The 27,324-nt window shown below is 36.3% G+C and overlaps 4 protein-coding genes across 6 annotated transcripts; 1 reads left to right on the forward strand and 3 right to left on the reverse strand.

Annotated features, from left to right (window-relative positions):
- The first annotated feature begins 389 nt into the window (after positions 1-389).
- Positions 390-8,624, forward strand: LOC126699039 (uncharacterized). Of its 3 annotated transcripts, none has more exons than XM_050396588.1 (9): positions 390-565; positions 764-830; positions 1,137-1,391; positions 1,958-2,139; positions 2,279-2,450; positions 2,543-2,754; positions 6,049-6,174; positions 6,268-6,371; positions 8,319-8,624. In XM_050396588.1, exons 1-9 carry the CDS (start codon positions 526-528, stop codon positions 8,505-8,507), a joined length of 1,347 nt encoding a protein of 448 aa, XP_050252545.1. In that variant the 5' UTR covers positions 390-525; the 3' UTR covers positions 8,508-8,624. The 3 variants fall into 3 exon arrangements, with proteins under 3 accessions (XP_050252545.1, XP_050252546.1, XP_050252547.1); XM_050396589.1 differs by having other exon boundaries at positions 1,170-1,391; XM_050396590.1 differs by lacking the exon at positions 764-830 and having other exon boundaries at positions 422-565; positions 1,170-1,391.
- Positions 8,625-11,796: 3,172 nt separating this feature from the next.
- Positions 11,797-15,015, reverse strand: LOC126699040 (GTP cyclohydrolase 1). The gene is made up of 2 exons (XM_050396591.1): positions 14,054-15,015; positions 11,797-13,184 (listed from the first exon to the last, which is right to left on the reverse strand). The coding sequence occupies exons 1-2, from the start codon at positions 14,265-14,267 to the stop codon at positions 11,998-12,000; spliced, it is 1,401 nt and encodes a 466-aa protein (XP_050252548.1). The 5' UTR covers positions 14,268-15,015; the 3' UTR covers positions 11,797-11,997.
- Positions 15,016-19,370: 4,355 nt separating this feature from the next.
- LOC126701192 (uncharacterized) lies at positions 19,371-20,637 on the reverse strand. Its single transcript, XM_050399310.1, has 3 exons — positions 20,239-20,637; positions 19,857-20,094; positions 19,371-19,792 (listed from the first exon to the last, which is right to left on the reverse strand). Exons 1-3 carry the CDS (start codon positions 20,635-20,637, stop codon positions 19,371-19,373), a joined length of 1,059 nt encoding a protein of 352 aa, XP_050255267.1.
- Positions 20,638-21,032: 395 nt separating this feature from the next.
- LOC126701193 (uncharacterized) lies at positions 21,033-22,331 on the reverse strand. Its single transcript, XM_050399311.1, has 2 exons — positions 22,267-22,331; positions 21,033-22,119 (listed from the first exon to the last, which is right to left on the reverse strand). The coding sequence occupies exons 1-2, from the start codon at positions 22,329-22,331 to the stop codon at positions 21,033-21,035; spliced, it is 1,152 nt and encodes a 383-aa protein (XP_050255268.1).
- Positions 22,332-27,324: the final 4,993 nt, after the last annotated feature.

Raw genomic sequence — 27,324 nt, forward strand, 5'->3', positions numbered from 1 at the left:
GGTACAGTTTGAGTGATGAAGAAAAAATTATGGGTTTTATGTTAGTGACGAACAACTATTCACAATTTGTCGTGTGAGAGTTATAAAAAAAAGTTGTGAAATAATTTACAGTTCTAGAACTACTCTTATCATACACCAATTACTGCATACTCATTGTAAACACATAATTATGTTGCCACGTGAATTGAAATCGCATTTTAAAATAACAATTTAATTGTTATTTTAACTAAAATCATTATCTTCAAAACATAATTTCAATGGGAATATATAAAGAGTGTGCGCAATAACAAATTTTTACAATAAACAGTGTGTAACCAAAAAATCTTGGAAAGCTCCAAAAAAGTCAGAGGCAGACAACATGGCATTGAGCACACGTGGCATTCAGTTGGCACCTCCACCTCCAAGTCCAAGTGTTTAACCACCTCCCTCCACTTCAATTCCTCAACTCAGTTCTTTCTTGCTTAGCATAGAAGAAAAGAGCGATTCCTCTCTCTCTCTCTAGCAATCAGCAATTAGCAAGCAAAGATGGGTGGTGATACGATCACTCCTCCCCCTTCAATTTCTGGTAAGCACTCTATCTTTCTGTGTGTGTGTGTTACAAAATGTCTTAAGATAAGAAGCCATTTCTATTATCGTTTTTTTTTTTTTTTTTTTAATATGATTTTCCAGAGAACCAAACAGGGTTTTTGTGTTTTTTTGTAAAGCCCAATACTGGGGGACTGTAAATTCTGTAACTTACAAAACCCACTTTTTAATTATGCAGAGGAAGACTCGTCCTCTCTAGAGCAAGAGTTGTCAAACTCAGCATCCCAAGCCCCTACTTTTTTCAGGTATGGCATACATATAATATTAGATTCTTTTATTATGGGAGAAGTGAAGAAAATAGAATCCTCATACTTGAAAGTTGTATGCTTTATGTCATTTTGGTTTATAGAGAAACTGAAAAACTTAAACTTGATCATATGACCCTCGTGGTTTCCTTAGGCTCAATTTGGAAGGAGTCAAATATCTAAGTATTAAATTCTAACTTTTAATGTCAGTATAATAATTTTTTTTTAATTTTATTTATTTATCTCATTTTCTAAGTAAACAAATGGGTTTATTTTGGCCTTTTGGGATTGTGTTTTTGGTGGAAGTTTGAATGTGGGTCCTGGTTTTCAATGGGTCAGGGATGATATGAGCATGAAATTTGAGCATGGTACTATGATAGAAAACGATGGGATGGGTTTTGGAGAAGTCAATGAAGTAGGAAATGGGTTTTCTTCAGCAGCTTTGGATTTCGAAGCCAGTCAAAGGAGGAGACACAATGCTTATAGAGAAGTCTTGCAGAGTTATGATGAATTGCAGATTCGCAGTGAAAATTTGAAAGAGGCAAAGAGCAAAATCTTGAGGTACTAATGTAATATGTTAGCTGATTTTGGTTTCATTTTTTGTGTTCTTTTAATTCCTTTTATTGTTGTAATAGTTTGTATGCAAGTTTTTGGTGTTTTTAGTGGCTGTTATCATCTAAAACTTAGTTTCGTACTCCTTATAATTGTTAATGAACAAAAATCAATTGCTTGAGTTATATTGCAGAATATGAGATAAACCTCAAATTTTCTTGTTCTCTAGAGTATGAATCTATTTATAATTGTCAAAATGATGGAAAGTCGTGCACACATACACGAACATTTTCTCACACAATAACTAAGTAATAGTCATAATTCACCTGTGTTTTTTCAATTTATGCTTCTTTTTAAAGTAAGGATATGGAGAAGGTAGAGAAGAATCACAAGTATGTCTGGACTAGGACCAGTTAAAGGGTAGGTCCAGTTTTCATTACCATAAATCTATAAAACATCACATTATTAATTGTAATGATGCAGTACATGTAACTATCACTAAGTGATTTATTATTCATTGTGCTAGAGACTGGTTATGCTTAGCCTAAAATGACGTGGTAGATTGACTTTGACAGCTATACCCCTGGAGCATGGATGGAGAAGGTAGGTGGCATGCAATTGACTGATTATGATGTGCCAAAGACAACCTCACTCATATTAATTGGTCCAAAAGGATCTGGAAAAAGCAGTCTTGTAAATAGAATCTCCAAGGTGTTTGAAGAAGACAAGTTTGCATCAGAAAGAGCACAAGTATCATGTATAATTCTTTAACATTTGACATTAATGTTAGATGTAAATCATGAAATGATGCTGTCTTTTATGTTCTTTGAATAAGGGGATGAATTTAGTCATTAATTTATATAGTTTCAATCTCTCTATGTGTTCTCTTGTGCCAGATTCATCTGTTGGGGATGGGACCTACTTCCTTCAGGAATATATGATTCCAAAAAGCTCCACATCATTTTGTCTTTATGACACACGCAGTTTATCTGATGATCCATCTAATAATGATGAAATATTAAAGCTTTGGATGACAAAGGGTGTTCGTCATGGGGATCCTGTTATCAGGTCTGACGTTTGACAAGCTTGTATCCTTTTACTTTCGTGGTTCACTATTTGTCTACTTTTAGATTACTTCACTTCTGCAAATTTCTTATCAGGAATTCTGATAGTCCAAGTTTAAGAACCAGTATGAAGTGCAAAGATCGCTGGAATCGTTTTCTTTCCAGTGAGATCAGAATGGTCAATTTCGTCATATTTGTTGTTAATGGAATGTCAGTTCTGAAATCAATGGATAGTAATGATGATTCAGAGAACAAGTATAGCCAGACACTTGCTAGAGCATTTAGCTGTCCATATGTATCATTCAAAGGTAATAGGATCCTTGATTTCTTTCCCCTGGTAACATTTTTATAAACTTTATGCAAAAATTTAATGTTTCTAACTTGTCAGGCACTTGTTTTTTTCCTCTGTATTTCAAAAATTAGTATTTATGGTAATATGAGGGAGAAAAACGTTAGAGGGCTGACTGAGTGTATGGGTGTTTGTGTGTGTATATATAACTGGCCAACGAAACATAGATAATAGAAATGGGAAATCTTATTACACATATCTCCTCTAGAAAGAAAAAAGCCCAAACATCAGGTATTGAAGACAAGGCTAACATCCCATGAAGCAGAAAGAGTAAGACTCTTACTAAAGTTCTTGATGAAGGGATACAAGATCAGATGAAGGGCCACAAAGCCGAATCCGTTTTATACAAGGAGCAGCTTTTTTGATGCCACAAGTCTTTTGAGCATGTCCACATTGGATTGTATTCACATCCAAGAGGAGAATAAATGGGTTTTTGGTCAACTTTGAGCCAAAATAAATATGGGATCCACACTTATTTTGACACAGGTCCACATTGGGATGTGTTCACTTCCATGAGGAGAATAACACTGTAAGGTTTTTTTGCTCAAAACTATTAAGGAGTGAAAGAGAAATTGAATTAAAAAAATGTCCGCTTGAACAATGGTTGAGGGTAGTGAAGAAGCTTGATCCCACATAGGTTATTTTTTTAAAACCTTAGTGTGTTTTTATACTCCTTTCTTGGACATAAGCATGGGCCCCTAGGAGCACCGCAGTTTTATGGAAGGGGGAGGACCTAGCCATCGATCTTTCTAACATGTCCTCATTAAATTTTGCTACCAAACTTTTTGCTTATTGCTGCTAGAATATCCAATTGATGGTCTAATTTTCCATTGAAGTGTGAAACTTTCAAGCTTTATTACTGTTAGAATATTGTGTCTATTCATTGATCTTTCTAAGCCATGAATAAATGTGTTAAGAAACCCTTATCTATAATGGATTGTAGATCCGCACACAGAGTGGTCCAGTTGACATTCTAATCTTCCATTGAAGTACTTATAGGCACACGCACATCCAATGGCTCCCAAATTTTGTATGAGGCTCTTACTAGCTGCCATGTACGTGGGGGAACCTTGATTGTTCAAAAATGAGCTCAAATGTACTTGTAACACATGCTTGGGTTGATTAAAGCACATGTTTTGTAGTTAGTTCAAAATTTAGTTACAACCAGTTTCAGTTAGTGCACACGTTTGTATATTCTTGTAAGCGCTTGCTCATTTAGTTAGCCAATAAGAATATGGAAAGAGTTGTATATTTAGGTACAATTAATTACAGTTAGTGCACATATTTGTATATTCTTGTAAGCACATGCCCATTTAGTTAGCCTATAAAAATAAGGAAAGAGTTGTATAAATAGATCAATGTACTCATCATTTGTCATCATGAAGATGAATCCTTTTGTTGCTTAGTTTCTTAATTTTCTTTAGCCTTTCTGTTTCTCTTGGAGGTAGAGACTCCCTTTAAGTATTCTCATTCTTGGAGGTGGTGACTCTTTCAAAATAGTCACATTTCACATAAACCATTAAAATTTCATGCAACCCATCACAAAACCGAAACTTTTGAGTTCTTTCCCTCAAACCCTTGACACTTCTCATTTCAAGAACTCATTTGAAACACTTAAATTACCCTGACTTTAAGACCATAGCCGAAACCCTAAAGACCCTGAACACCAAACCCTAGCATTCTTACCAAAGAACCAACTTGACACAACAAAGAATCCTAACCCTGAATCGGGTTCCTAACAAAATGCATCTTTTGCCTTTGTGACTCTTCTGAACAGTTATAATTTTATCTTTAAATATATGTCTCTCTTGCATTTAGTCAGTAACTTATTTCATCCTCTGTCCATACTAAGTCTGTCAAAGAGAGTAAAACATGGTAATTGGTTGTTTTTAGTTCGTGAGGCACACAAATTGTGGTGCTATTTTATGTGTGGACGGAGAGACAGAAGATGCAACAAATCCTAAAAAGCCAACATTGATGGAAGTTTACTTTGTAGGATACAGTTTTTCTATCCAACATAGAGGTAAAATGTATTGCAGTAATAGAGGCCTTAAAATAAGTAGTTTGGTTTAGAAGACTGTTATTTAGTGAGCTTGGTTTCAACTTTCAAACAAGACAATGGCATTACATTGTATTAGTTAGAGCACAATTTACTTGCAATCAAGTATATGTGCAAGAATAAATCATATTGACGTGTGGTATCATATCACAAGATTAGAGAGTAACTTTCTTAGGGGGATATATCTCTTTTGAAAATCCATACTAACAAAAATGTCTGTAACATGTTCACAAAGCCAGTTCCTAGGATAAGTCATAAATTTAAGTGTTGCTTGGACTTAATTGATGTTTGCAGTCTATGATAGCCCTTATGGGCTTTGGTGAAGGTGATGTGGAACTTTTGTTATGTAGCTTGATTCTATTCAAACTAAGGTGGAGATTTGTTGGCCTGTGGCTTGGTTGCCATCAAGTTGGTCATGACTTGACTGAGTTTAACTTGCAACAGGATTCCTCATTAGCCGATTTTTGGAGCCTTGTTTTGTGTGTGGCACACTCTATTAACCCTAGCCAATGTTTATAAAGGGGAAAGAGAAAGTCGTGGCATAAATCAACCCTTTTGCGCAAGAATCTCTGATATTTGTTATTTGTGAGAGAGTTTTTTGGGCGTATTTGGGGTTAGGGTTTCTTGAGAGAGCATATGTGCCACTATTGTAATCTCCATGTTTTTCTTAGTGAAAAATTTTCCTCGTCACAACCCATGGATGTAGGCAATTTTTTGAACTACGTAAATTCTTGTGTTGTACATGTGCATGTTAATTCATTTTTTTCTTTATTGTTATTGGCTTGAATCTGGGAGTGCATCGCACAACAGTTATGGCTGAATGGGTCTTTTTTGTGAGAGACTGTAGCTTAGAAAAGTTAACATAATCAACACCAAATATTATACAGTTTTGGTGCATTAATAGAGAGAAGCTATCGCCGTCTGTAAGCTAAGATTGTTGCAGCCTTATTAGAAAAGATATATACTCTGTTGGGAAGGCCAAGACCTGCTGTATGGACCCTAGAACAATTGTGAAAACGTTTTTGGCCTGGATAGTCTGTCTAGATCAGACTGTTGGTCTTTTAATAGTCGTAACCGTGTGGTGCTTACTGTTTATCTTCATTGGAAATAAAACATAACACGTTGTAATGCATGGTGAGCAGAACCGGTAATTATTGGGTAATAATGGCTGAACCTTTCCTATTTTCCTTACAGATGACAAGCCTGTTGTTGTTGTTACGCATGGTGATCTACTTTCACTTTCAGACCGTGCTCGCATCCGTGTCCATCTGGGAGAGTTGCTTGGTATTCCCCCCGCAAAACAGATTTTTGACATTGCAGGTGACAGTTTTAGTTATCTTGTTCCTTTTCAGGCTGTCAAATAAGGTTGGTATTAAATCAATTAATAATTTATTATTCCTTTTGTGGCTGCAGAAAGCTGTGATCCAGTTACTGAGTTGACAATAACTGACATGTTATGCTTTTGTCTGGAGCATGCTGATAAAAATCTTCCTCGTAAGAGCTGGATAACAAAAAAGGTGTGCTAGTTCTTCCTATATTTACCTGCGAGAGATTTAGTCATTTTTGTGGTATTTGGTTTTTTCTTATCTTCAAAGTGGCAGTGTATGTAATGTGGCATGAATTCCTTATGCTTCTACATCTTGGGAAACTATTAATTACTAGCAGTCTCACAATCTCTGCATTGAGATTCTCTGGTTTATTAGCACTTAATTTACTAAGTTCATGGGAAGTCTAGTATGTTTTATATGACACCACACTTCACAAAACGTTCTATACCCTATATGATTCTGATGTGATTCCTGAACAACTTACTCAAATTCTGAAATTTCAAGTGATGTGCTGTCTAATTCTTTTTTCATCTTTGTTCTATTCCATTTTCCATATTTTATTTCTGGCTATGTAATGCATTGCCACTTGAAATGTCTCCAAACTTCATGCAGACCATGGCTTCCTCTTGGCTATCTGTTCCTTTTTAGGTAGTTGTAGTCTGAGCAGTGCAAAAATACTTTCATTCTGGATTATTATTACGCTATTGACCAGTGAGTTTTTGAAGCTGTTTTGCAATTTAGAAGCACTTCATTGAGAGAGTGATTCCTTCCCTTCCACCCCACATGGGGTGGCTTTGGCAAATGTACTGGGAAATTGGACCCTTTTATCTGTAAAACATACCCAAATCAACTTCATAACTACTGGCTTGAAATGTAGAATACTTCCAATGTGGTCATTGGTACTGAGAAGAGTGATGTTTTATGATTCAAAACTTCCATTTCTGTTTAAATTTAGCATGATGAACTTGTCAGATGAAAACTATGCTAACAAATCTACTAATATTCTGAGTTTGGCCTTCCCTCATACTGGCCCAAATTCTGCAGCAGGAAGTTCACTGTGTCAAGGCATGGCTACACGTCACTTTCCATTATCCCATTACACTGCCTTCATTAATTGAACATAACAATTTAGTCATTGTAAACTTGTAATGATCCAACTTGTACATTCTGAGAGGCAGGATACGATGTTCAAAGGATCCTATGAGGTTGAGTAGTTTATAGTTGGTGTAAAATAGGTTGAGCTGAGGCAAGTCAACTTTGTGTTAGTCAAGGTTGCTTAGTTAAATTTTAATTAAACTTGAACTTTGGTGCATCTTGAGGCTTGATTCAATTATTACAGTGAAGGTCTAGTGCAAACTTTCTCATTAGCCTGCTTGGGTGATTGACTAGTAAAAATTGAAGATCTTAGACTGCCATTCAATGCTGGACCAAGGGTACAGCATGGCAATTTAGGTTTAGTTCATTTTAGTCATGTTAGGAGTATATCGAAGTTTTCTATCATAGCTAAGTGTCTTGGGAAGTCCAGTGTCTCAGTAAGGTATTGTAATAGGAAGCTGGGGATTTTTAAATGGTCTAAAACTGAAGCTAACCTTGCCAAGGAAGATTTTTTAAATTTGACCATTTTTCAGTTGCCTGTGGAGGTGTGTAGAAAATCATTCTCTGTTGCTTTTTCTGGTTTAGATTCAAAATCATGTCATATTCTGGCTTCCATATTGAATACACAGTCAATTAGGTTGACTGCAGCAAATATTTGGATAGCTTTGAGAGTGATGTTGCTTCAGATTGATTTGCCTAGCTTTTAAATTAGTTCTGTCTATAGAATTATTGATTCTAGTCTTTGGTGTGCATTATGGTTTTAGTCCGATCTCATTGTGTAACAGCTTAATTTTGTTATCATTATTGGTGATTACCCAGTGATTTATTCTAGCAATTCAATCTGAAGGGCCTATATTGTTTCTTGAGAATAATGGAAAACACAAGCATGCACATGCACACTACACAGAGAGAAAGTTAATGTTGTCTGGTTGGTATAAATAAAGAGCATGAAATGGGACCAATAACAAATTTGTTGATATAGTTATATAAATGGTCCTGTTGGCCACAGGATGTATACTGATTGTGATAAGTTATATGCAGGTTCCAACTGTACCTCTATCTGCATATATATTGCTCTTAATCACCCTGGGAATCGTTATCATCTCAGCTTATGTGCACCATGCTCATATTCCTCATGTCAAAGGAGCAAAGCCTCGTGCAAAACTTCACAAAGCTTCTCCTAAACTTGACATAAATTGGCATAAAATTAGGCACTTGTGGTTGGAATAGAATATTGTAGTTTTTATTTCAGAGTTTGATTTCTAAGTACATTGTTACACAAACATGCAAGTGAGAACTTCCATGTACAGTATAATATATATACAAATAAAGTATGGTTTGGTTCAATATTTCTAAATGAATATTTTTATTGTCTGGTTATGTGTCTTTGCAAACTGATCTTCATGGTGGTATCAATTGACCCTAGCTGATGATAATGATGACAATCACCTGGAAAGCAGACCATTTAAATTGTGATGGCTACAAAATTGTCTTCGCAAACAAACGCGCTATTCCAACAAAATTTGTCAAAGAACTATAGTGGTATATAAAATTGATAAGAATTATATTATATGTGTGTGTATATAGGGAAATGTTAACAAGCACCGTGTAGTAGTTGTTAAGAATTTCCATTTTTGGGTTTCACTTACAAAAAAGGAAAAAAGTTGTCAAAAAAATTACCAAAAAAAAAAAAAATTGCCAAAAGCTGTCAAAAGCTGCCCAAAAATTTGAAAAGCTGCCCAAATATGTGTTGTTAACGGTGCCCGTTAACACAACCTGTATATATATATATCTATATATCCATTATGGGTTTGCTTTGACCTTGGGATAACTCAAGTGTACATTATGCAAGGCTTTGTGTCCAAATTGACATAAGCCAACTTCTATTCACATCACAAGAATCCATATTGGTACAGCATGAAAGTTTTACCTCCTTGTGCTTCTAGTATGGTTGTGTTGGCATAAAGCTATGAGTTTCAGAAACAAACAATAAACTCTTTTGAACTCTGTCACTAAAAGTCTAAAATGACATGCTCTCTACAACATGTTGCACTGGTTGTTACCAACGCTTCTGAGAGATAAGCTTCACGCATTGGACCACCTTTTTTTTTGGGGATTAATGGGCTCTTGTGATCATGCATCCATTATTTTTCCTTCATGCCCAACTCTAATATTCTCGGCTTTGATACCAACTGTTATGAACACAAATTTTCATTGATTGCTTTGAGGAAACGAAGGCCTCAAAGTTCGATATAATGGACTATTTCTAGGCAGTCCAAACCAAGGGCAGTGATAGGTTGCCTCCAATAATAAAAAAAAAAAAGCCCAAAAAACAAATCAATTCAACACCAACTTTTATCTTAGCCTTTTTAAACCCAAAAAAAAAAAAAAAAAAAATCTGATAACGAATTAATCTGATCTAAAATCTATTTAAAAAAAAAATTAACAACAAAAATTAGTAATGTTTTGATTTTAAATCTTAAAAAAAAGAAAGACAATTAAGTGGGCAATAGAGTGTGAACACTAGAAGACAATTAGGTGTGAGGTAGTGAAAGTGGTAAGTGAAGACTATTTTTTTTAATGATTGTATTATTGTGTTGAATTTTTAATAGAGTATTGCAAAAGACACAAGAAAAATTCTTCTTAATAAATTACAAATACCAATAAGTTGTCAAAGTTGAGTTGAATTGTTAAATAAAAGAATTGAAATGAGTAAAAACAAAAACTAATAAATAATAAATTAAAGTATCTAAGCAATAATAATTAAATTTCACTTAACAACAATAATTAATAACTTGATTATAGTTAGAGACTATAGATGATTTCCAAGATTTAATCTTAGTAACAATAATAAATGTATTCATTATACTAAGAAACAACATGTCAATGAACTTATAGTTTTCCTTTATTCTCTTGCTAGTACTATGGATAAATTTTTGATAAAGAAATCACGTGTATTATAAGATATCTACTACCTAAGGTTCATCTTCTAAAATAATTCACATTGATTTGAAAAATCTTTTTTTGAATCATGGGTTATGAGAAAATATCTCATCTTATCATCCTAATTATCAAGATGAAATAAGAAAATATTATTTACAATGAGGTACTTATTAATCTTTTCAATACAAATTTGAATGGCCCCTAAAAAATATTCTTAGAGCTGCCACTACGAAACCTCCACAACACACTACTGCTGTCACATAATAAAAATGCATACAATTTTATCGATCAATACTTCTTATACATTTTCATCAAAAAAAAAAAAACTTCTTATACTTACCCTTTTTTATTTTTGTGGAGAAACAAACACATATACAAGGGAGAGAGAAATATATTCTAACACAAAGACACATCATAATTCCACTCAAAAACCATAATAACTTTTAAAGGAGAGTGGGACAATTACCCATTACAACACTACACTGTTCAAGTCTTGAGAAATGTGCTTCTTATAGAAGATATTTCTTGGAACTCTCTTTTTAGTCTCCATTGTCATTGATTGTCTTGTTAACTTCTTTGATTCTTGTTGCCATCATTTTGTCTTTTATTTTCTTTTGGCCACCTATTGGCCTTTTGGATTACTTTGTTTTCCACCGTCATTGATTGTTGACTTCTTTTGGTCTTCTTTGCTATCATTTTGTTTTTGATTTCCTTTTGGTCATGAGAACTGTTATTGGCTTTTTAAATTGCTTATGTGGTTGGATGCAATAGAAAAATGCACTTCTTTGTGCTTTGCTTTCGCACTTTGATGCCTTTGATGGTTTTAGAATCATTTTAGATGGATGCTGGGCGTGTCTATGGAGAGAGAATTCTGAAAATGTTAGTGGCCTTTAGCTTGCAGGTTTTTTATGCAGGCACAATGTTTCAAAAACTTTCAATACAATGTGGTTTCTTTCTTCTAAATTAAATGCTCGTGCACAGCTGAAATTCAGTAATAGTGAGATAACAAATTAATGATATTACTTAATTTTCTTCTATTAAACTGGTGTTAATCATTTTTGCCAAACAACATTTTTAGAGAGAGTTGAAGAAATTGTTCTTCATGGATAGTTGGAAACAATGACATGCCCTCAAAATTTTCTTTCCAAGGGTTTATGCTACAAACATTAGAATGGGGGAGGAACTTCTAAGATCCTCGTAATCATATCATTTCCAATTAAGGTGCAATTATTTGCACCCCTAACACAAAACTTGAGCAAGATAACAAATTGTTTTTGAGTGTGTTTGGATACTGCTTATTTTGCCGAAAACTGAAAAACACTCTAGCCAAATAATTTTTAAATATGTGAATAGTGTCATGAGACCAATTTTTAATGAAAGTTTGTGTGAAAAAAATAGGTTTGTGGATCCCGCAAACAGTGCACGGGACCCACTGGAAAGCACTGTCCACCGCTTATTTTGCTGGTCAAGAGGTAGTGGGTCTCATGCATAGTGCATGGGACCCACTGACAGACGTGATGGAGCGCTTCTCAGTAAAAAAAAAAAAAAAAAAAAAAAAAAAGGGAAGAAGAAGAAGAGCTGAAAATGCAGATGCCAAAAAGCAGCCGCTATCCAAACGCTGCTTTCAAATCATCTTTGAGAAGATACATCAAAATCAATCCCTGTCCTGCCTTCGCCACTACCAAGTGCAAAAACCACCAAGAAAGGCAAAGAAATGACAGGAACTATACCTGAGACAAGTAACCCACAAGAGGAGTTTAATTTAGAATCACCATCCTCAAGTGGTGAAAGTGCTTGGAATGCTCTGCAAAAACATAGCCCTTGCAGCAGGGTCAGTTGAAAATCGACCCAATGCAGCAATAGTAGCTGTACTACTTCCAAACTTCTCAATCCCTCTAGATATCATACAGGTGTGGTTAGCCTCCACAACTACCATTACATCTCCACCTAACAATGATGAAACAGTCTCTGCAATCTGCCTGGTGAGTCTTTCCTGTACTTGGAGCTTGAAACCATAAAAATGCACTATTGACTGTAACAAGGATTTTCCAATGGGATTAAATCCTTCACTACAAAAATATCCTACATGGACAACACCATGAAAAGGAAGTAAATGATGCTCACATTGAGACCAGAATGACAAGTTTAGCTCAGAATGGATATGTTTTTCACTCTGGGTGACTTCCCCATTGGGTTTTAGCAAATCCATCCTACCAAACACAAAGCCATTTAGCTTCATCCCCAATTTACTATTTTGGAAGTTCATCAGCCACTTCAAAAATCGGCAAGGGGTTCCTAAAAGCTCTTTCCTCAATGGGTCCTCACCCAAAGACCTGAGAATTGAAGCTACTGCAGCATCCATCCCTGGGTTGGCCAGTTCATTGTTGGAGGAAGTTTTCTCACCTGAGAAAGATTGGGATGGGCACCAAAATTGATCACTTGAGTCTCTCCGACGAGCTTTTTCCACATTTATGCCTCTAAATTGCAGAAGATTCAAAAAATCAATCCACGCTTCGGCAGTATCATTTTCAAAAACCCCAGAACCTGAACGAACCAGAACCTTTACCCAACTTTGGTTATTTGAGTCAAGAAAGACAGATTCCAAGTTAGGGAAGTGGATGTGAAAACATTGGAGAATGACAGCAACACCTGCTGGGTTAATCCCATGGTGCAAAGCTGAACAAACTTCATCTGCCAGACGCTGAGGTTCTTGGAGTCGTTTTGCAAATACATCAGCTACTCGGGAAAGCTTGCTTAAGCCTACAACTCGTTGACCAGAAGGGACATAACCCACATGACACTTGACCTGGAATGGAAGCATGCATGACTCACAGTATGAGAAGAGGTCAAGATCTCGAACAATCACGAGTCCACCTGCACCTCCAGCATGACCAACCCCATTATCCAGACCAGCTTCAGGGAATAAAGCACCCTGGACAATTTCCTTTACCTTTTGTCTATAACCTGAGAGTATTGGAAAAAAGCACAGTAGTTCAGTTTCATGCATCTCAGAGTTGAACAATATGCAATCACTCATTAAACAACCAAATGCAAATTTGGTAAGCAATATAATGTTGGTGATGTTTTTCGATAGGTTCCACTCATTAAACCAAAAAAAAAAAAAAATCTTTTCTAGAAAAATTATTCAATAACAAAATGTCAGTTTAATTGTAACTAGTATTGTGCTTTATGCTATGAAAAATGAAAATAATCTTATTGTTTTCAAATGGCATGCCTGCATTCATTGAGTATTCAACACAAGCATGAAAAAAAACACAGATTCCTATAGCCATCATGGATAGTCAATATCTTCCCTTATCAAACACACAAAGACCGCAATTATTTTGGAATCAAAATGCAAAAGTTAATTTATTAGCATTAGATACTGGTACTTTAATATCGATTGACTTTATCGCATACTATGGATTGTTGACAATATTTTATTAGTAAGCGTCATCTTCCCAACAACCCCAAATACTAACCGAAGAAAACCCACCAAAATCAGCCAAACAATCAGAAGGACAAGAATGAACCATATTCTATTGGCACATTACATCTAATAATAATACAACAAAATGACTAGATCCAAGAACAGTTTTTTTATTTCTTTTTTTGATAATTCAATAGTTACAACATGGGAGGGGGAATTTGACTCAGGATGTCTCTATTAGAAACACCAGAAAATGACAATTGAGGTACAAGGATATTGGCAAGAACAGTTATAGAACTAAGCAAACTAAAACTATCTTTACAACAAGAATAGCTAATAATCACTGGTGAAAATAGACTACAGAGGCAGTTAGATTTAACAAAGTGAAGGTTAAAAAAAGCACCTTTGGTTCCTTCACGAAGTGCCTTGGCAACACGAAAAGGGGTCTTCTTGAGACCCTCTCTATTAACATCCTCCCCTAAACCATGCAATAGAACTCTGACAGCATCTTCAATGGCTATAGTCTCTGGCTCTTCCTCAAATCCCAGGTCAATGGAACCCAGTTTCACTCCATTCTCAAGCTCCAAATCCAAGGGCCCTTCATCCAAAGCGCCCATTGACACCACAAATAACACTGACCCAGATCCCGAATTCGAAGCAAAATTCAAAATTTAAGGCACCCAGATGAAGAAAACGAGAGCAGATCACAAACCCCAATCAATAAATCAGTAAGAATATTCAAAAAAGTTAGGCCCTTCCAATAAAAAAGGAAGGAGAACCAATACAGAATCAATAGAGAATATCAAAAAAAATTTCATGCAAAAATAAAAAAGAATAGCAAAACGCAAATGGGTCTCATGGATTAATCCAAATCTTTAGAGAGAGAGAGAGAGAGAGAGAGAGAGAGAGAGAGAGAGGGGCTATGTAATGTAGATGTGAAGAGAAATGTAGGGTTGCCGTTGTTTTTTGGAATGTGTGGATTCTTAGGTTTTTCTCATCGTGAAGTGGGCCCCACTTTCACCAGCACGGACAAAAAAACAAAACAAAACTAAAGAGAGGTGTGCTGTGTTCTTTCACGAGAGCTCGAGGATCTGGGTTGGTGATGGTTTCAATTATATAAGGAAAAAAAAAAGAGTCCCAAGTTGCACCAAATTGTTGCACACGTTTTTTTCTTTTTTGTGTGTGTTTTTGTGGTCCAGTCAAACACTAATTTCTCAAATGTTATTAAATGGATGAGAGGTGAAAAATTCATAGAATTTTTGTGCGTAACTAACAAAACTACCAATATAATAATGGGAAAAGGTTAATGAATCAATGGTGTAAAAGTTGAAGGACCTGAGGTGATGGTGTGCAAAGAGATTTGGAGGTTGGTGGGATTGAGAAATGAGCAGCCAAAGGGAGTGGGGGACCAAAACCACAGCTTAACAACCAAGAAGAAATAAGAATGGTTGAGTCAAAAGTCAGAATGGAGGTTGGTTGGAGAGAGAATGGTACATTCCACCAACCCACATTGCCTGAATGCTGAAGATGCCGGATCTATAATTCTATATACTATAGAGATATATAAAATATATATAAAAAAAAATGTAATGTTGACATGTTTTAGGACATTTATTAATAAATTATTTTTTTTTTAAAAATTTAATATCATTTTTATGAAAAAATATAAAAATTTGTTAATAAAGTTGATAATGTTTTTTTAGTAATGCTAGAATCATAATTTTTGCTACAACCACAATTTTTGCTACAACTTACTTACGCGGTAATTCGTGAGTGGTATCACCACTCATGATTTGGCATGTAAGCAAATTATGATAAAAGTTGTAGTTCTACTATTTTTTTTATAAAATTAAGATAAAATAGTTCTTAAATTAATACTTTAATGATCCGTTAACTTTTAATATATATATATATATATATATAAAAGTATTTGGTAGATATGGATTTACCATAGATTTATGTACTTCTTATTATTTTGAGTGAAAAAGATGGATTGGTGTACCTTTATTCTGCTCACTTTATGGTCAATGTGTTTTTTTCTTTCGCCTGTGGTCAAAGTGCTTTGCCTTTTTCTTTTGTCCTTGATAGGCAAAGGCAATTAGAGACACCTTTAAATATCAAGTGTGGATATTTTTTTCTATGGGTAGAAAGGAACTTGCATTAATGAAAGAGAATTAAGGGGGAGGGGGGAGGAACATATATGGATCTGTTATGATACAATCCAACTCTATCAGAGCTTAACATGTCCAAAAGATCCATAGGCGGATCATGGTGCAAAACAAAATTTCTATCCTGATGAGTTCTTAACTGAGCCAAGAAGTCAGCACATGAATTTGCTTCACGAAAGCAATGTCTGATTCGGACTTGGGCTATCTGGGACATCAACTGCCCGCAGTCATCAAGAAGAGGCATTGTACATATGTTAGCACTAGATGAATTAGAGAGAAGTTGAACAATTGCTTATGCATCAAGCTGGATATCCACGGCATTCAAATGCAAATCATTACAAAGAATTAGACGATCCCTGCGCTCCCAAAGTTCTGCCATGAAGCTGTTTGCACATCCAATACTCCTAGAAAAACCACCCAGCCACTCTCCACACTCATTCTTGATGAGGCCGCCACACCCAGCTCGACTTGGGTTCCCTATAGCTGCTCCATCAGTATTTAGGCATGCCCACCTAGAAAGCACGGACGCGGCTGGGAGGGTGCCGCACCCGAGTCCGAAGCGCCCCGACGCGCGACGTGGCGTCCGACGCGGTTGACCATGCGTTGGTGCCACGTTGAGGTTTTTTTTTTTTTTTTTTTTTTTTTTTTTCTCAGATTCGCGCCGACTCGGCTCGATTCACGTCGACGTGGCTCGATTTGCGCCGAATCGGGCCATATCGGCCATATCGGGTCGTATCGGCCGGCGACCGATACGGTCGAAATTGGTCGGAAACAGCCGAAACAAGCCAAAATTGGCCTTGAAACTCGCTAGATAAGCCGAAATTCTGACCTCAGATGTGTTTCTTGCTTTCTTCTTTCTTTGTTTTGTGAATCAAGGTATATTAATGTGTTTTTTAAGAATATTTTAATAGTAAAAATATATAGAAAATATAAATAAAAATATTTTTAATAATTTTTTAATTGCCGAGTCCCGCCGCACCCTCACCCTACTTTTTCCAAAAATTGCCGAGTCCCGCATCCTCACTCGCACCCGCACCCGAGTCCTGAAACGCATCCATGCTTCATAGATGCCCACCCGACTTGAGGTCTTTCCCACCTAACTTGCACCACTCTCTTGCTGCCTAACTTCTTGTTGTTCAATCCACAGTGCTGAAACTCCAAGGCACGAAATAGAGCATCCTTATGGACATTTGGTTGAGCATGCAGATTCCTAAATATTGTTGCATTTCGATGCTTCCATAGCAGCCAAATGGCAAATGGGAAGATGATTGTCCAAGGGGGTTGCTCTCCTAACCTGCAAGTATTGTTCTTACAGTTGTATTCCAGCCATTGAACAAGGTTTCCCTTATAGAAATTGCTATTCTGCCTTACTCCCAACCTTTCCCAAATTTGTTTTGAGGTCTCACAATCTCTTAGTCTATGGAGAATTGTTTCGGGCTCTCTTTGACACAAGGGGTAGATATCAGTTTTAGTAATGCACCTTTTGACTAGGCACTCTCCCACTCCAATGGCATTATGTAAGCATCGCCAAATAAAAGTTTTAACCTGTGGGATGGTGTCCAAATTCCAGACCCACATCCCATTGAAGGACCCTTCATCCGATTCACTCCCCATGGCTAAGGCATAGGCATGTTTAAGATCAAAGTCTCCCCGATTAGCTCCCGTCCAAAACAGCCTATCCTCCCCCTGAATTGCTCTCACCTAATAGGGAATAGAGTTGACCTCCATGAGGATATTGTTAGGGAGTTGAAAAGATAGCAAAGACCAATCCCATCCATGCAACCCAAAGACATCTTTAACCTTTAAAGAATCATCCTTAACGGTAAGAGGGCCTTGAATAAGAGCTCTTAAATTTCCACTGGGCATCCATTTATCATGCCATAGATTCAAGCTACTACTTCTCTCCAGTATCCATCAGATTCCCTTGTTAAACACCTCACCCTCCATTTTCATAGCTTTCCAAGTCCTAGAGCAAGGGAGTTTATCACAATTCTTTGCATATAGTCTTTGGTATGAGCAATATTTGCTATTATGGACTTTCACCCATAAGGCATCTTTCTCCATCCTAAAACGCCAATTTAACTTGGCCAAAAGGGCTTGGTTCCTACCCTTGGCTGCCTGAATTCCTAAACCCCCTTCCGCTTTAGGTTTAGTAACTTTATGCCAGCCCACCCAGTGAACTTTCTTTGCTTCATTTTTCGATCCTCACAAAAAATTTCGATTGACCCTATCAATGTTGTCAAGCAGCTTCTTTGGGAGCGCCGTACATTGCATAATATATGCGGGGATGGTACATGTGGATGCTTGAATGAGAACAGCCCTCCCTGCTAGAGACAAGAGATTGGATTTCCAACCAGGCAATTTTTGCTTACCTCTCTCCAACACAAAGTTGTGGTCCTCATTATTGGTTCCACGGTGCTTTATGGGATATCCAAGGTATTTTCCTAGGTTTGGTGTTGAACGAAAACCTAGAATATCACACAAGGATTCCCTAGTATCCACATCCACATTCGAGGAGAAAAAGACTATTGATTTGCTCTCACTAATGGACTTCCCGAATCTAGCACAAAAACTATCAAGGACATCCCGAATTGTTGAGCAATTAACATGGTTTGCCTTGGCAAATAGGACCAAATCATCCGCAAAGAATAAATGCGAGAAAGCAACCCCATTATTGGAACTTTTAACAGGAGTCCAACTTTTATCTTTGCATTTCTAATCTATAAGGTAACCAAGGGCTTCCATGCAAAGAATGAACAAATAGGGCGAAAGCAGATCACCTTGCTTAATTCCTCTCAAAGGAAAAATAGGCTCCATGTTACCTCCATTAAACAAAATGGAAGTGGAAACTGAGGACACACAGCTCATTATAAGGCTAATCAAATTTTGGGGGAGATTGGCATTCATGAGCACTTCTTTAATGAAACTCCACTCAATTTTGTCATAAGCCTTTTCGAGGTCCACTTTGATAGCCATATAGCCCACTTTACCTTTTTTATTACTTATAGTATGGATAATCTCTTGCACCACAATGGCGTTATCTACATTTCTCCTTCCTGGCACAAAGGCATATTGAAGGGGAGACACAAGCTTATCAAGATATGGTCTAATCCTAGCTACAAGGATCTTAGTGACAATCTTGTACACTGTATTGCATAAACTGACTGGGCGATAATTTCCTAAACTTTCAGGTCCCGCCATTTTCGGAATCAAAACCACATTTGTTCTATTAAGGTATTCAGGGATTTTACATTCCATAAAGGCTTTCCTCACTTCATCCTTCACCGAGTCCCCCACAATGAGCCAAAATCTTTGAAAGAAATCCGCATGGAGGCCATTAGGACTTGGAGCTTTGAAAGCTTTCAAAGCCCAAATACCATCTTTAATTTTAGCATTCGTAACCATGCCACCCATGATGGATCTATCTTCATCAGAAAGGCTAGTTAGCCACCAGGAAGGCCGAATGGGGTTGAGAGTAGCATGGTCAAGACTAGTTGTGAATAACCTCTCAAACCCCCTAATGTGGTTCATAGCTCCATTTTCACTTAGAATTCACTCCCCCATATCATTCTTAATGCAAGAGATTTTGTTGCGCCTTCTCCTAACAATAGTGGACATATGGTGAAAGGTCGTATTACGATCACCCTCAATCAGCCGATTAATACGAGATTTCTGCACCCACAACTCCTCCTCTTGGTCTAAGAGGGTATTAAGATCTTTATGCAAAACTTTCTCCAACTCAAGCAATGAATGCGAAGGGTGTGTAGCTATGGCTTTTTGGATGCCATTGAGTCGAGCCATAACTCTTTTCTTTTTCCCAAAAAATATTGCCAAAATGATTTGTGTTCCAATCCGTAGCTTTCCTAGAGAAATTCTTAATGGATTCCTAGAGTGGTCTAGCCCTACCCCATGCCTCCATGACAAATCCCGGAAACGATAAATCCGATAGCCAAAAACTTTGGAATTTGAAGGGTCTAGGCAGAAAAACACTATTGGATGGTTTAATCCTAAGAATTATCGGGCAATGGTCCGACACACATCTAGTGAGGTGAGTAACTCTAGCATCCGGGTGCAAGGCATACCAGCTAGGATTAGCAAAGAAACGGTCAATCCTTTTTTGGATGAGAGCACAAATATTCCTTCTATTTGTCCAAGTAAATCGAGGCCCAACAAATCTCATATCAACCATAGAACAATGATCAAGGCATTCTTTGAAAAGAAGGGACCTACTAGAACTAATGCTCCTTCCCCCAAATTTATCCCCTTCCATAAGAACCTAATTAAAGTCCCCAACAATAATCTAAGGTTTATCATGAAGGTTGGTAGCATTTTTTAAATTATTCCATAAAACACATCTCTTATGAAATCTAGGACTAGCATGCACAGCAGTATAAATAAATTCAAAATTACAGGGAAGTACCTTAACCAAAACATGGATTTCTTGCTCCAACAAAGCCAACTGATTAACTTGAACTCTGTCTGAATTCCACAGAAGCCAAAGACCACCAGCAAACCCAATAGTGTCTGTGTAGATGGCCTCGTCAAAAGGAAGTTTGTCAATGATATCTCTGGCTCGCTCACCCCCAATGTGGGTCTCCATAATGATCATAATGGCTGGATCATGATTGTGCACCAGTTGCCTAACATGATTTTGAAAAGAGGGCTTTAATGCTTCCCTGCAATTCCATGCAATAATATTCATGACTAAATAGTGGTTAAGGGTCGGGCACTTATCAAATGGAGGTAGGAATTTCGCTTCCTCCATCAAATTCCATCCGGTCTTCTTCACCACTTCTTTCATCTGGCCTCTGCTTGGCATTAATGTCACACAGTGTTCCAACACCCACATCATTTTCTCGCCCGCAATTGAGTGAATATTGAATTCCGTGGTGGGTTGAAACACTTGCAACAGATTCGTGGCATGCCGATTGCCATACAGGTTGTCACAATTGCCTGACTTTCCAGCATCCTCCTCTCAAACAAGCTTTCCTCCGGTATTATTTTGCACAATATCGGAGTTGCTGATATTTGGGGAATGGAGTTCTAAACCATCTTGCTCATTTCTTTCACCTTTGGTGTATCAGAGTGGAATTTTAAACACAAATCTTCCATCTGTCCCCAAGCCGAATTTGTTAATGGTAGGAATCCCAGGGCTGTACTCAACGAGGTTAGTGGAAATAGAAGCATCCATGCTATTCGAAGTTTGACATTGAACTATCCCATGGGCGTGTTGGGTAAGCTCGGATTTCCTCTACAATCACCTTCGAAATCTCCACAATCAACCCGTCCACGTTGATTGCCCATTTTGTTGTTTGGCTTTGCACCGAATTTGAACTCTCCATTCAGCTTAGTTCGAAGTTTAGAGATGCTTGTAGACCAGTCGGTGGGAGTGGAGAAGCTTGTTTTGTCTGAAGCGGCAAGGATAAAAGTTGCTTTATCTGATGCAGCAGTGATATAAGTTGGTAGTAATGCCTTATTATGCGCAAACTCCTTTTTACCCTTGACAGAATTAGTTTTGGGCTCATGTTTGTTCAAATCTTTGCTGGATCGGCCCATACTCTCTATAGGATTCTGTCCTGAACTCGTAGATACTAACCCACTTAAGAAGGTGGTTAAATGTTCATCCAGAGGGGAAGTACTCAAGGTTGGGCTTATAATCAAATCGAGTTCGGCTTTCCTTTTCCCATTCGATTCTTTAACTTTGCTTGGCCCAGCCCAAACCTTTTTAACACTAGAATTCTTTAACGGCTCTATTTGCTTTTCTTGATGGTGAGTCTTTCCATTACCAGGCAGTGAGCTCGGGCTATTTTGCTTAACCCTTTTGTTGTCGTTCCTTTTACGTGAAACCACCATCTGAGGACCAAAGGAGGCGTCAGAGTCCACGCTATCCAAGGAATTATGATCCTTGGTTTGAGCCTTTGTTTGCGCCTCAGACATAGTTGGTGTTTGACTTGTAATTTTAGCGTCGTTTAGCACCTTGGATTCTTTCGGTGGCGGTGACGGAGGCTTGATGGTATATTGGCACGTCTCTTTTCGGTGGCCTAGCCAACCGCAGGAGAAGCATAACTTGCTAACTCCTTCATAAACGACTGGTTGGTTACGTTGCCCGATGCGGACCGAGGTGATTAGAGGTTTACTAATGTCAACCTGTACACAAATACGTGCATATCGGCCCCTAGCCTCCGTTGTAGTGTGCATATCCAACGAAGCACTATTCCCACCTATTTGTTGGAGGACTTCCACCTCATAGTATTCGATGGGTAACTCATAGAGTCTTACCCAGACCGCTACCGAGGGGAACCTGCACTTTAGAAGGCTTAAAGTTAGCTTCCCATTTTCGTATCGACATAAAATGTTCACCTATAAACCATGGGCCTTTATTGAGGACTAGCTCTAAATCCTCTATAAGCGAAAACCTCAGCAAAAAGAAGTCCCTTCCAAGATCTACCATGTCGACTCTCCTGCTGGCTTCCAAAGTCCCATAAGCTTCGCATGTAGGAAGTTAAACCCCATTGTTTTGCCAAATACCTTCACAATAAGGGCTTTTGCCCAGGGAGCTCTAATGCGTTGCTTTGTCTATCTAGAAAGACTAATCGTAGCCATGCCCTCTTTAATGTCCTTTATTTCCTCATCCGATTTAGATTTAGCATCCATGTGGTCCAAAAAAGCGAAAGCTTGGGAGTAGGCTCTTGGGATATCCCCCACGAGCTTGTCCCAAAAAGAAAGCTTGCTTGAGAAGTTGGTTCCTCCAGGATTGATAATCCTTTCAGCAGGGCCTCCATTATGCGAGTCTTTAACTTTTTTGGTGCTTCGAGCAAGCTCATTTTCTCCTTCAAGAGAAAAAGAGCGTGAGCGTTCAGTCATATTTCTTCCAAGCTTGTTCCCAGGGTTATTATATCAAGCAATTATTACATTTAAATGAGGTATAAAAATTAATAGAATAAAAAAATTAAAAAAAATTAAATTTTTAATTAAAGTCAAATGCATTATAAATGTCACCTGACAAGTTATAATTAGCAAAAGTTTAAATATCAATTTCATTATTGTGTTACTAATTTAGGACATTTAAATATGGAGTACTTTATTGTGTCATTAAATTATTTTTATAAAAGAGAGTTTAAATGTAGAGTAATGCTACAGACACAAACTATTTTAAAACATTTTTATAAATTGCTGATGTGGTTTTAGTAATTTTCAAATAATTATTGGTAAATATAAATGTGATGTTAGTAGTGGACCCATATTAGAATTAATAAGAATTTGCTACATCAAAAGTTTGTAAAAATGTTGTGAAATAGTTTGTGGCTGTAGCATTACTCTTAAATGTATCATGTGTCAATGCATTTAAATGTAAATGCATTTATTACATTATTAATTCATTTTTTTATATTAAATTTAGGGTAAATGCATTTATTACATTATTAATTCATTTTTTAATATTAAATTTAGGGTAAATTATGTATTTAGTCTCTATTCTTTACACTATATTTTAATTTAGTCTCTAACATTTCAATTGTGTTAATTTGGTCCATAATCTTTCAGTGTTGTGTCAATTTAGTTCCTACTATTGTCTCTTAGATGGAAATTACTAACGCAGTTAACAACCAAAATAAAAATATTAGTTTCTATTGATGTGGCAATAAACCAATTTTTTTTTTGGCAATTTGCCACGTCAGCAATTTTCATCTAAAAGATAATTGCAGAGACTAAATTGACATTACACTAAAAGGTTAGGGATCAAATTGGTACAATTGAAATGTTATGGACCAAATACGTAATTTACCCTAAAATTTATTTCTTAATGCAATTTGAAGCAATTTTATTTCTTTTTCACAATTATGTCATGTGTTCACATGTAGCTTAAAAGACTTTTTAAAAAATTTTTTTTTTATAAGATTCTTTTTAGATTTTATAATGCTTAAAACCTACATTGTTTTACTAATGCTAGTGGTGTTCACCAAACCGCACAATTGCACCCAAACCAACTAAAACCAATGGCCAAATGGGTAAACTGTAGCATACCTCAAGTGATAGTAAACCACACTGCATTGCACTAAACGATGCGGTGCTGTGTGCATTTTTGTGATAAGAAAACTGCACAAAACCACACCACATCCATACATATATGTGTGTGTGTGTATATATTTTATATTAAATATATATATTAAATATTTTAATATTATATGAAGTAAGTGGCTAGCCCAGCGTTAGAGCATTCCAATTTCACGTTAAAAATGTTTCATTTTGGTTAAATACAAAATCAAACTTGAAAACCTCATTTACTTCTCCATTTCACACTCTCACTCTTCTCTGCTGATACCCTCTCACTTTTAGTAGGCATGACTAGCAATGTATATGGTACACTGCTATGGACTTTATGGTTGTTGCTTGTTAAGCATTTTTGTATTATATGTTATATTTGCTTAACATGTATAATTGTGTATGGTTTACTATCGTGGATTTTTTTTCCTATATATTTGTGGTACTTTTAGTTTACTGTCAATTTGTCTTATATATTATATATATTTGTGTTACTTGTTTAGTTACATAGGTTAATTTTAATTTTAATTTTTTAATTTTTTTAATTAAAAAACTTACTATCATATTTTCATGGCTATTAATAGTAAACTAGTAATTGGCTTTGACATCTTGAAAAATATGCCAGTTTAAAACCGACCAAACTACACCTTGTACACCGCACCAAACCGCATATGTGATTGCAAAAATGAGGTGTGGTGCGGTGATCGTTATGGCCAAACCACACCGGAAAGTGCGGTACTAAATATAGTCCAAAACTACACTGAATTGCACCGTGAACGCCCCTAATAGGAGAAAATACAATATACATCGAATGCATGTTTCCTCCCTCTCACATAGAGGTGGACCCCACACTAGAATTGGCCTTGACATCTTGAAAAATATACTAGCTCAAAACTGACCAAACTACACCTTGTTCACCGTATCGCATATGTGATTGCAAAAATGAGATATGGTGCAGTGATAGTTTTGGTCAAACCACACTAGAAAGTGCGGTACTAAAAATAGTCCAAAACTACACTGAACCACACCGTGAACACCCTTAACTAGAGAAAATACAACATGCATCGGATGCATGTTTCCTCCCTCTCACATTAGAGTTTTACAAAATGATATCATTATGTAAAGCAGAAGCTCACATTAGAGGTTCTCGTATGTTTGGAGCCTCCAATGTTTTGACAGAGATTCCCTAATTTGCTTAAAGCCAGGTACACTAAAATGCCACAAAGGAAGTTCCAATTCGTAATTATTATAATATCAAATGACTTATTGTGTCCTTAACTTAGGACATTAAAATGCTTTCTTGTATCATTAGATTATTGAGTTTATAATGGTTAAATCCTACATTGATGTATTGATGTACATTGTTTAGGACATTGTGCAACACCTCTTTTGAGTTGATTAGGATCTTGAGAATAATGTTTTTTCTTGAAGCTTGGAATATTGGTATCACTTTTAAATAGTTAAATTTAAGGGTTTTGACGGATAGAACGTCATGATTGACAGAAATGATCAACAATCTATTGGAAATCTATATGCATCTCATACATATTATATGCGACAGAATAAAAGCTAGGATCTACTTTATATTTTACAAGAACACATGCTAACTTAATTCTAAAAATTTTACTGAAAAGTAAAAGACAAACAAACTTTGATACAACAAACGGAAAAGCAAAACCAAAATTCTAGCCAATAATGTCCTTGAAACGTCCTTAATCGTCACCTGATGACTATAAACTTGGTTGCGAGTGTGGGCTCTCCTTGTTAAAATTTAGCCCTAGTCGTGCATCGATACCCTCCTGCTACAGAAGATGGATGCAGACCTTGTAGACACTCGAGATTTTTTATTTTCCCATCTCTAGGTCGAGGAAGAAAGGGGGAAAAAAACCCACGTCTCTCCACATTGGAAGAGAGGGTATACGTGTTGCTATTTTTATTCGAAGAAGAACAATGACACTACGCTCTTTTGGCCTTTTGCTTGGCGACGTGTGATGACGTGCGTGTTTGTGAGTGAGTGGGTCTCTTTAATTTTTTTTTTTTTAGAGAGTTAGGTCTCTTTACTTTATCTGTATATATCTTTTTTGTATATATTAAGAAGATTAAGAAAGTTAGTTAGTACTTTTTTTTGTCAAAAATACCCCTAAATTAATTAACTAACAACTTAAAAATAGAGTTAAAATAATAAATTAGCAAAAGAAAGTTACTTATTGCTTTTTTTATTGTAAAAAATACTGGACAAAATGGGCTTTTGCCCTTTTCGGGCAAATTAATTAGCTTTATATCCCCTTTCCTAAACTAAGTAGGGAAATATCTCTTTTTTAAAAATTCGATTTATGATAAATTGAGTTAGAAAAAAAAAATTTTCTGAAACCCTATAGTGGCGTTTTAATGAGCCTATAGTGATGTTTTTAAGATCTATAGTGACATTTTTTAACTCGACTTCAATGAAATCGAGTTATAGGAATTTTTTTTTACTTATAACTCGATTTCATTGAGGTCGAGTTAAAAAACGTCACTATAGGTCTTAAAAAACGTCACTATAGGCTCCTTAAAACGCCACTATAGGGCCTAACTCGATTTATGATAAATCGAGTTTTAAAAGAGGGACATTTTCCTAGTTAGTTTGGGAAATGGGGTATAAAACTAATTAATTTGCCCGAAAAGAGCAAAAACCCATTTTGTCCAAAAAATACCCCTACCTAAAACTTAAAATTGGGTTAAAATAGTAAATTGACAAAAATAATAAATTCCTACTTTTACTTTGAAATGTTTTTCTGCTTCTAATAAACTCCTACTTTTATGTTGATTTAAATTCCTACTTCTACTCACTAACTCCCTACAAAATAGGATTACTCTTTTGTTAGTTTTAAAACTCCTCCAATCTACAAAACTCAACCCACGTATTCAATTTTTTTTTTTTTTTTTTTTTTTTTGTGATTGGAAAAAGTAGAAATCCCAAATTATAATAAATGCAAATTATTAATCTTTATCCAAAAAATAGAAGAGCCTCTGAGCACGCGCGTGCTCAGAGGCTAGTTTAATTTAAAGAGTTACCACCAACTATTGGTTTATTTTAGGTGTGATTGTTAACCTATTTTTCTAATTCATTTTGATTATCTAATTAACTAAAAGTCAATCCTAAGGGCTCCTAAGCTAATTGAGATCACAAAGGTCTTAAACAAAAACTTTTTAGACTCAGAAAATCAGTTACGTGTGGGGAAAGTGTTAGATACCCCACACAACTTATCCAAATGATAGTAGCTTATTTTAATTTAATCACAACACTCATATTTCTGAATATAATTTGAATACTTAGGCATTTATTTTTTTAAATAATTTTTGTACAAATAATAAATATACTTATCAATAGCAAAACCGTGACAGATCCTAATGTCTCATAGGACGGGATTTGCCATGCCAGCTCCTTATATTTCACATTGTTACCCAAGAAACCCTTAAATCAGTC

The sequence above is a fragment of the Quercus robur genome, chromosome 9 (genome assembly GCF_932294415.1).
Source record: "Quercus robur chromosome 9, dhQueRobu3.1, whole genome shotgun sequence".
NCBI classification, from domain to species: Eukaryota; Viridiplantae; Streptophyta; class Magnoliopsida; order Fagales; family Fagaceae; genus Quercus; species Quercus robur.

Bases quoted from the DNA above. Each gene is read 5' to 3' on its own strand.
- LOC126699039 (XM_050396588.1), top strand. From the start codon at position 526: ATGGGTGGTGATACGATCACTCCTCCCCCTTCAATTTCTG. The intron at 831-1,136 runs GTATGGCATACA...TTTTGGTGGAAG, and splicing joins CAAGCCCCTACTTTTTTCAG to TTTGAATGTGGGTCCTGGTT. The intron at 1,392-1,957 runs GTACTAATGTAA...TGACTTTGACAG, and splicing joins GCAAAGAGCAAAATCTTGAG to CTATACCCCTGGAGCATGGA.
- LOC126699040 (XM_050396591.1), bottom strand. From the start codon at position 14,267: ATGGGCGCTTTGGATGAAGGGCCCTTGGATTTGGAGCTTGAGAATGGA. The intron at 13,185-14,053 runs GTGCTTTTTTTA...CAATACTCTCAG, and splicing joins ACTTCGTGAAGGAACCAAAG to GTTATAGACAAAAGGTAAAG.
- LOC126701192 (XM_050399310.1), bottom strand. From the start codon at position 20,637: ATGCCAAGCAGAGGCCAGATGAAAGAAGTGGTGAAGAAGACCGGATGG. The intron at 20,095-20,238 runs GTACTTCCCTGT...GACTTTAATTAG, and splicing joins AAATCCATGTTTTGGTTAAG to GTTCTTATGGAAGGGGATAA. The intron at 19,793-19,856 runs GTGTGTCGGACC...TTTTCTGCCTAG, and splicing joins AGTTACTCACCTCACTAGAT to ACCCTTCAAATTCCAAAGTT.
- LOC126701193 (XM_050399311.1), bottom strand. From the start codon at position 22,331: ATGGGGTTTAACTTCCTACATGCGAAGCTTATGGGACTTTGGAAGCCA. The intron at 22,120-22,266 runs GTAGATCTTGGA...TCTAAAGTGCAG, and splicing joins CCAGCAGGAGAGTCGACATG to GTTCCCCTCGGTAGCGGTCT.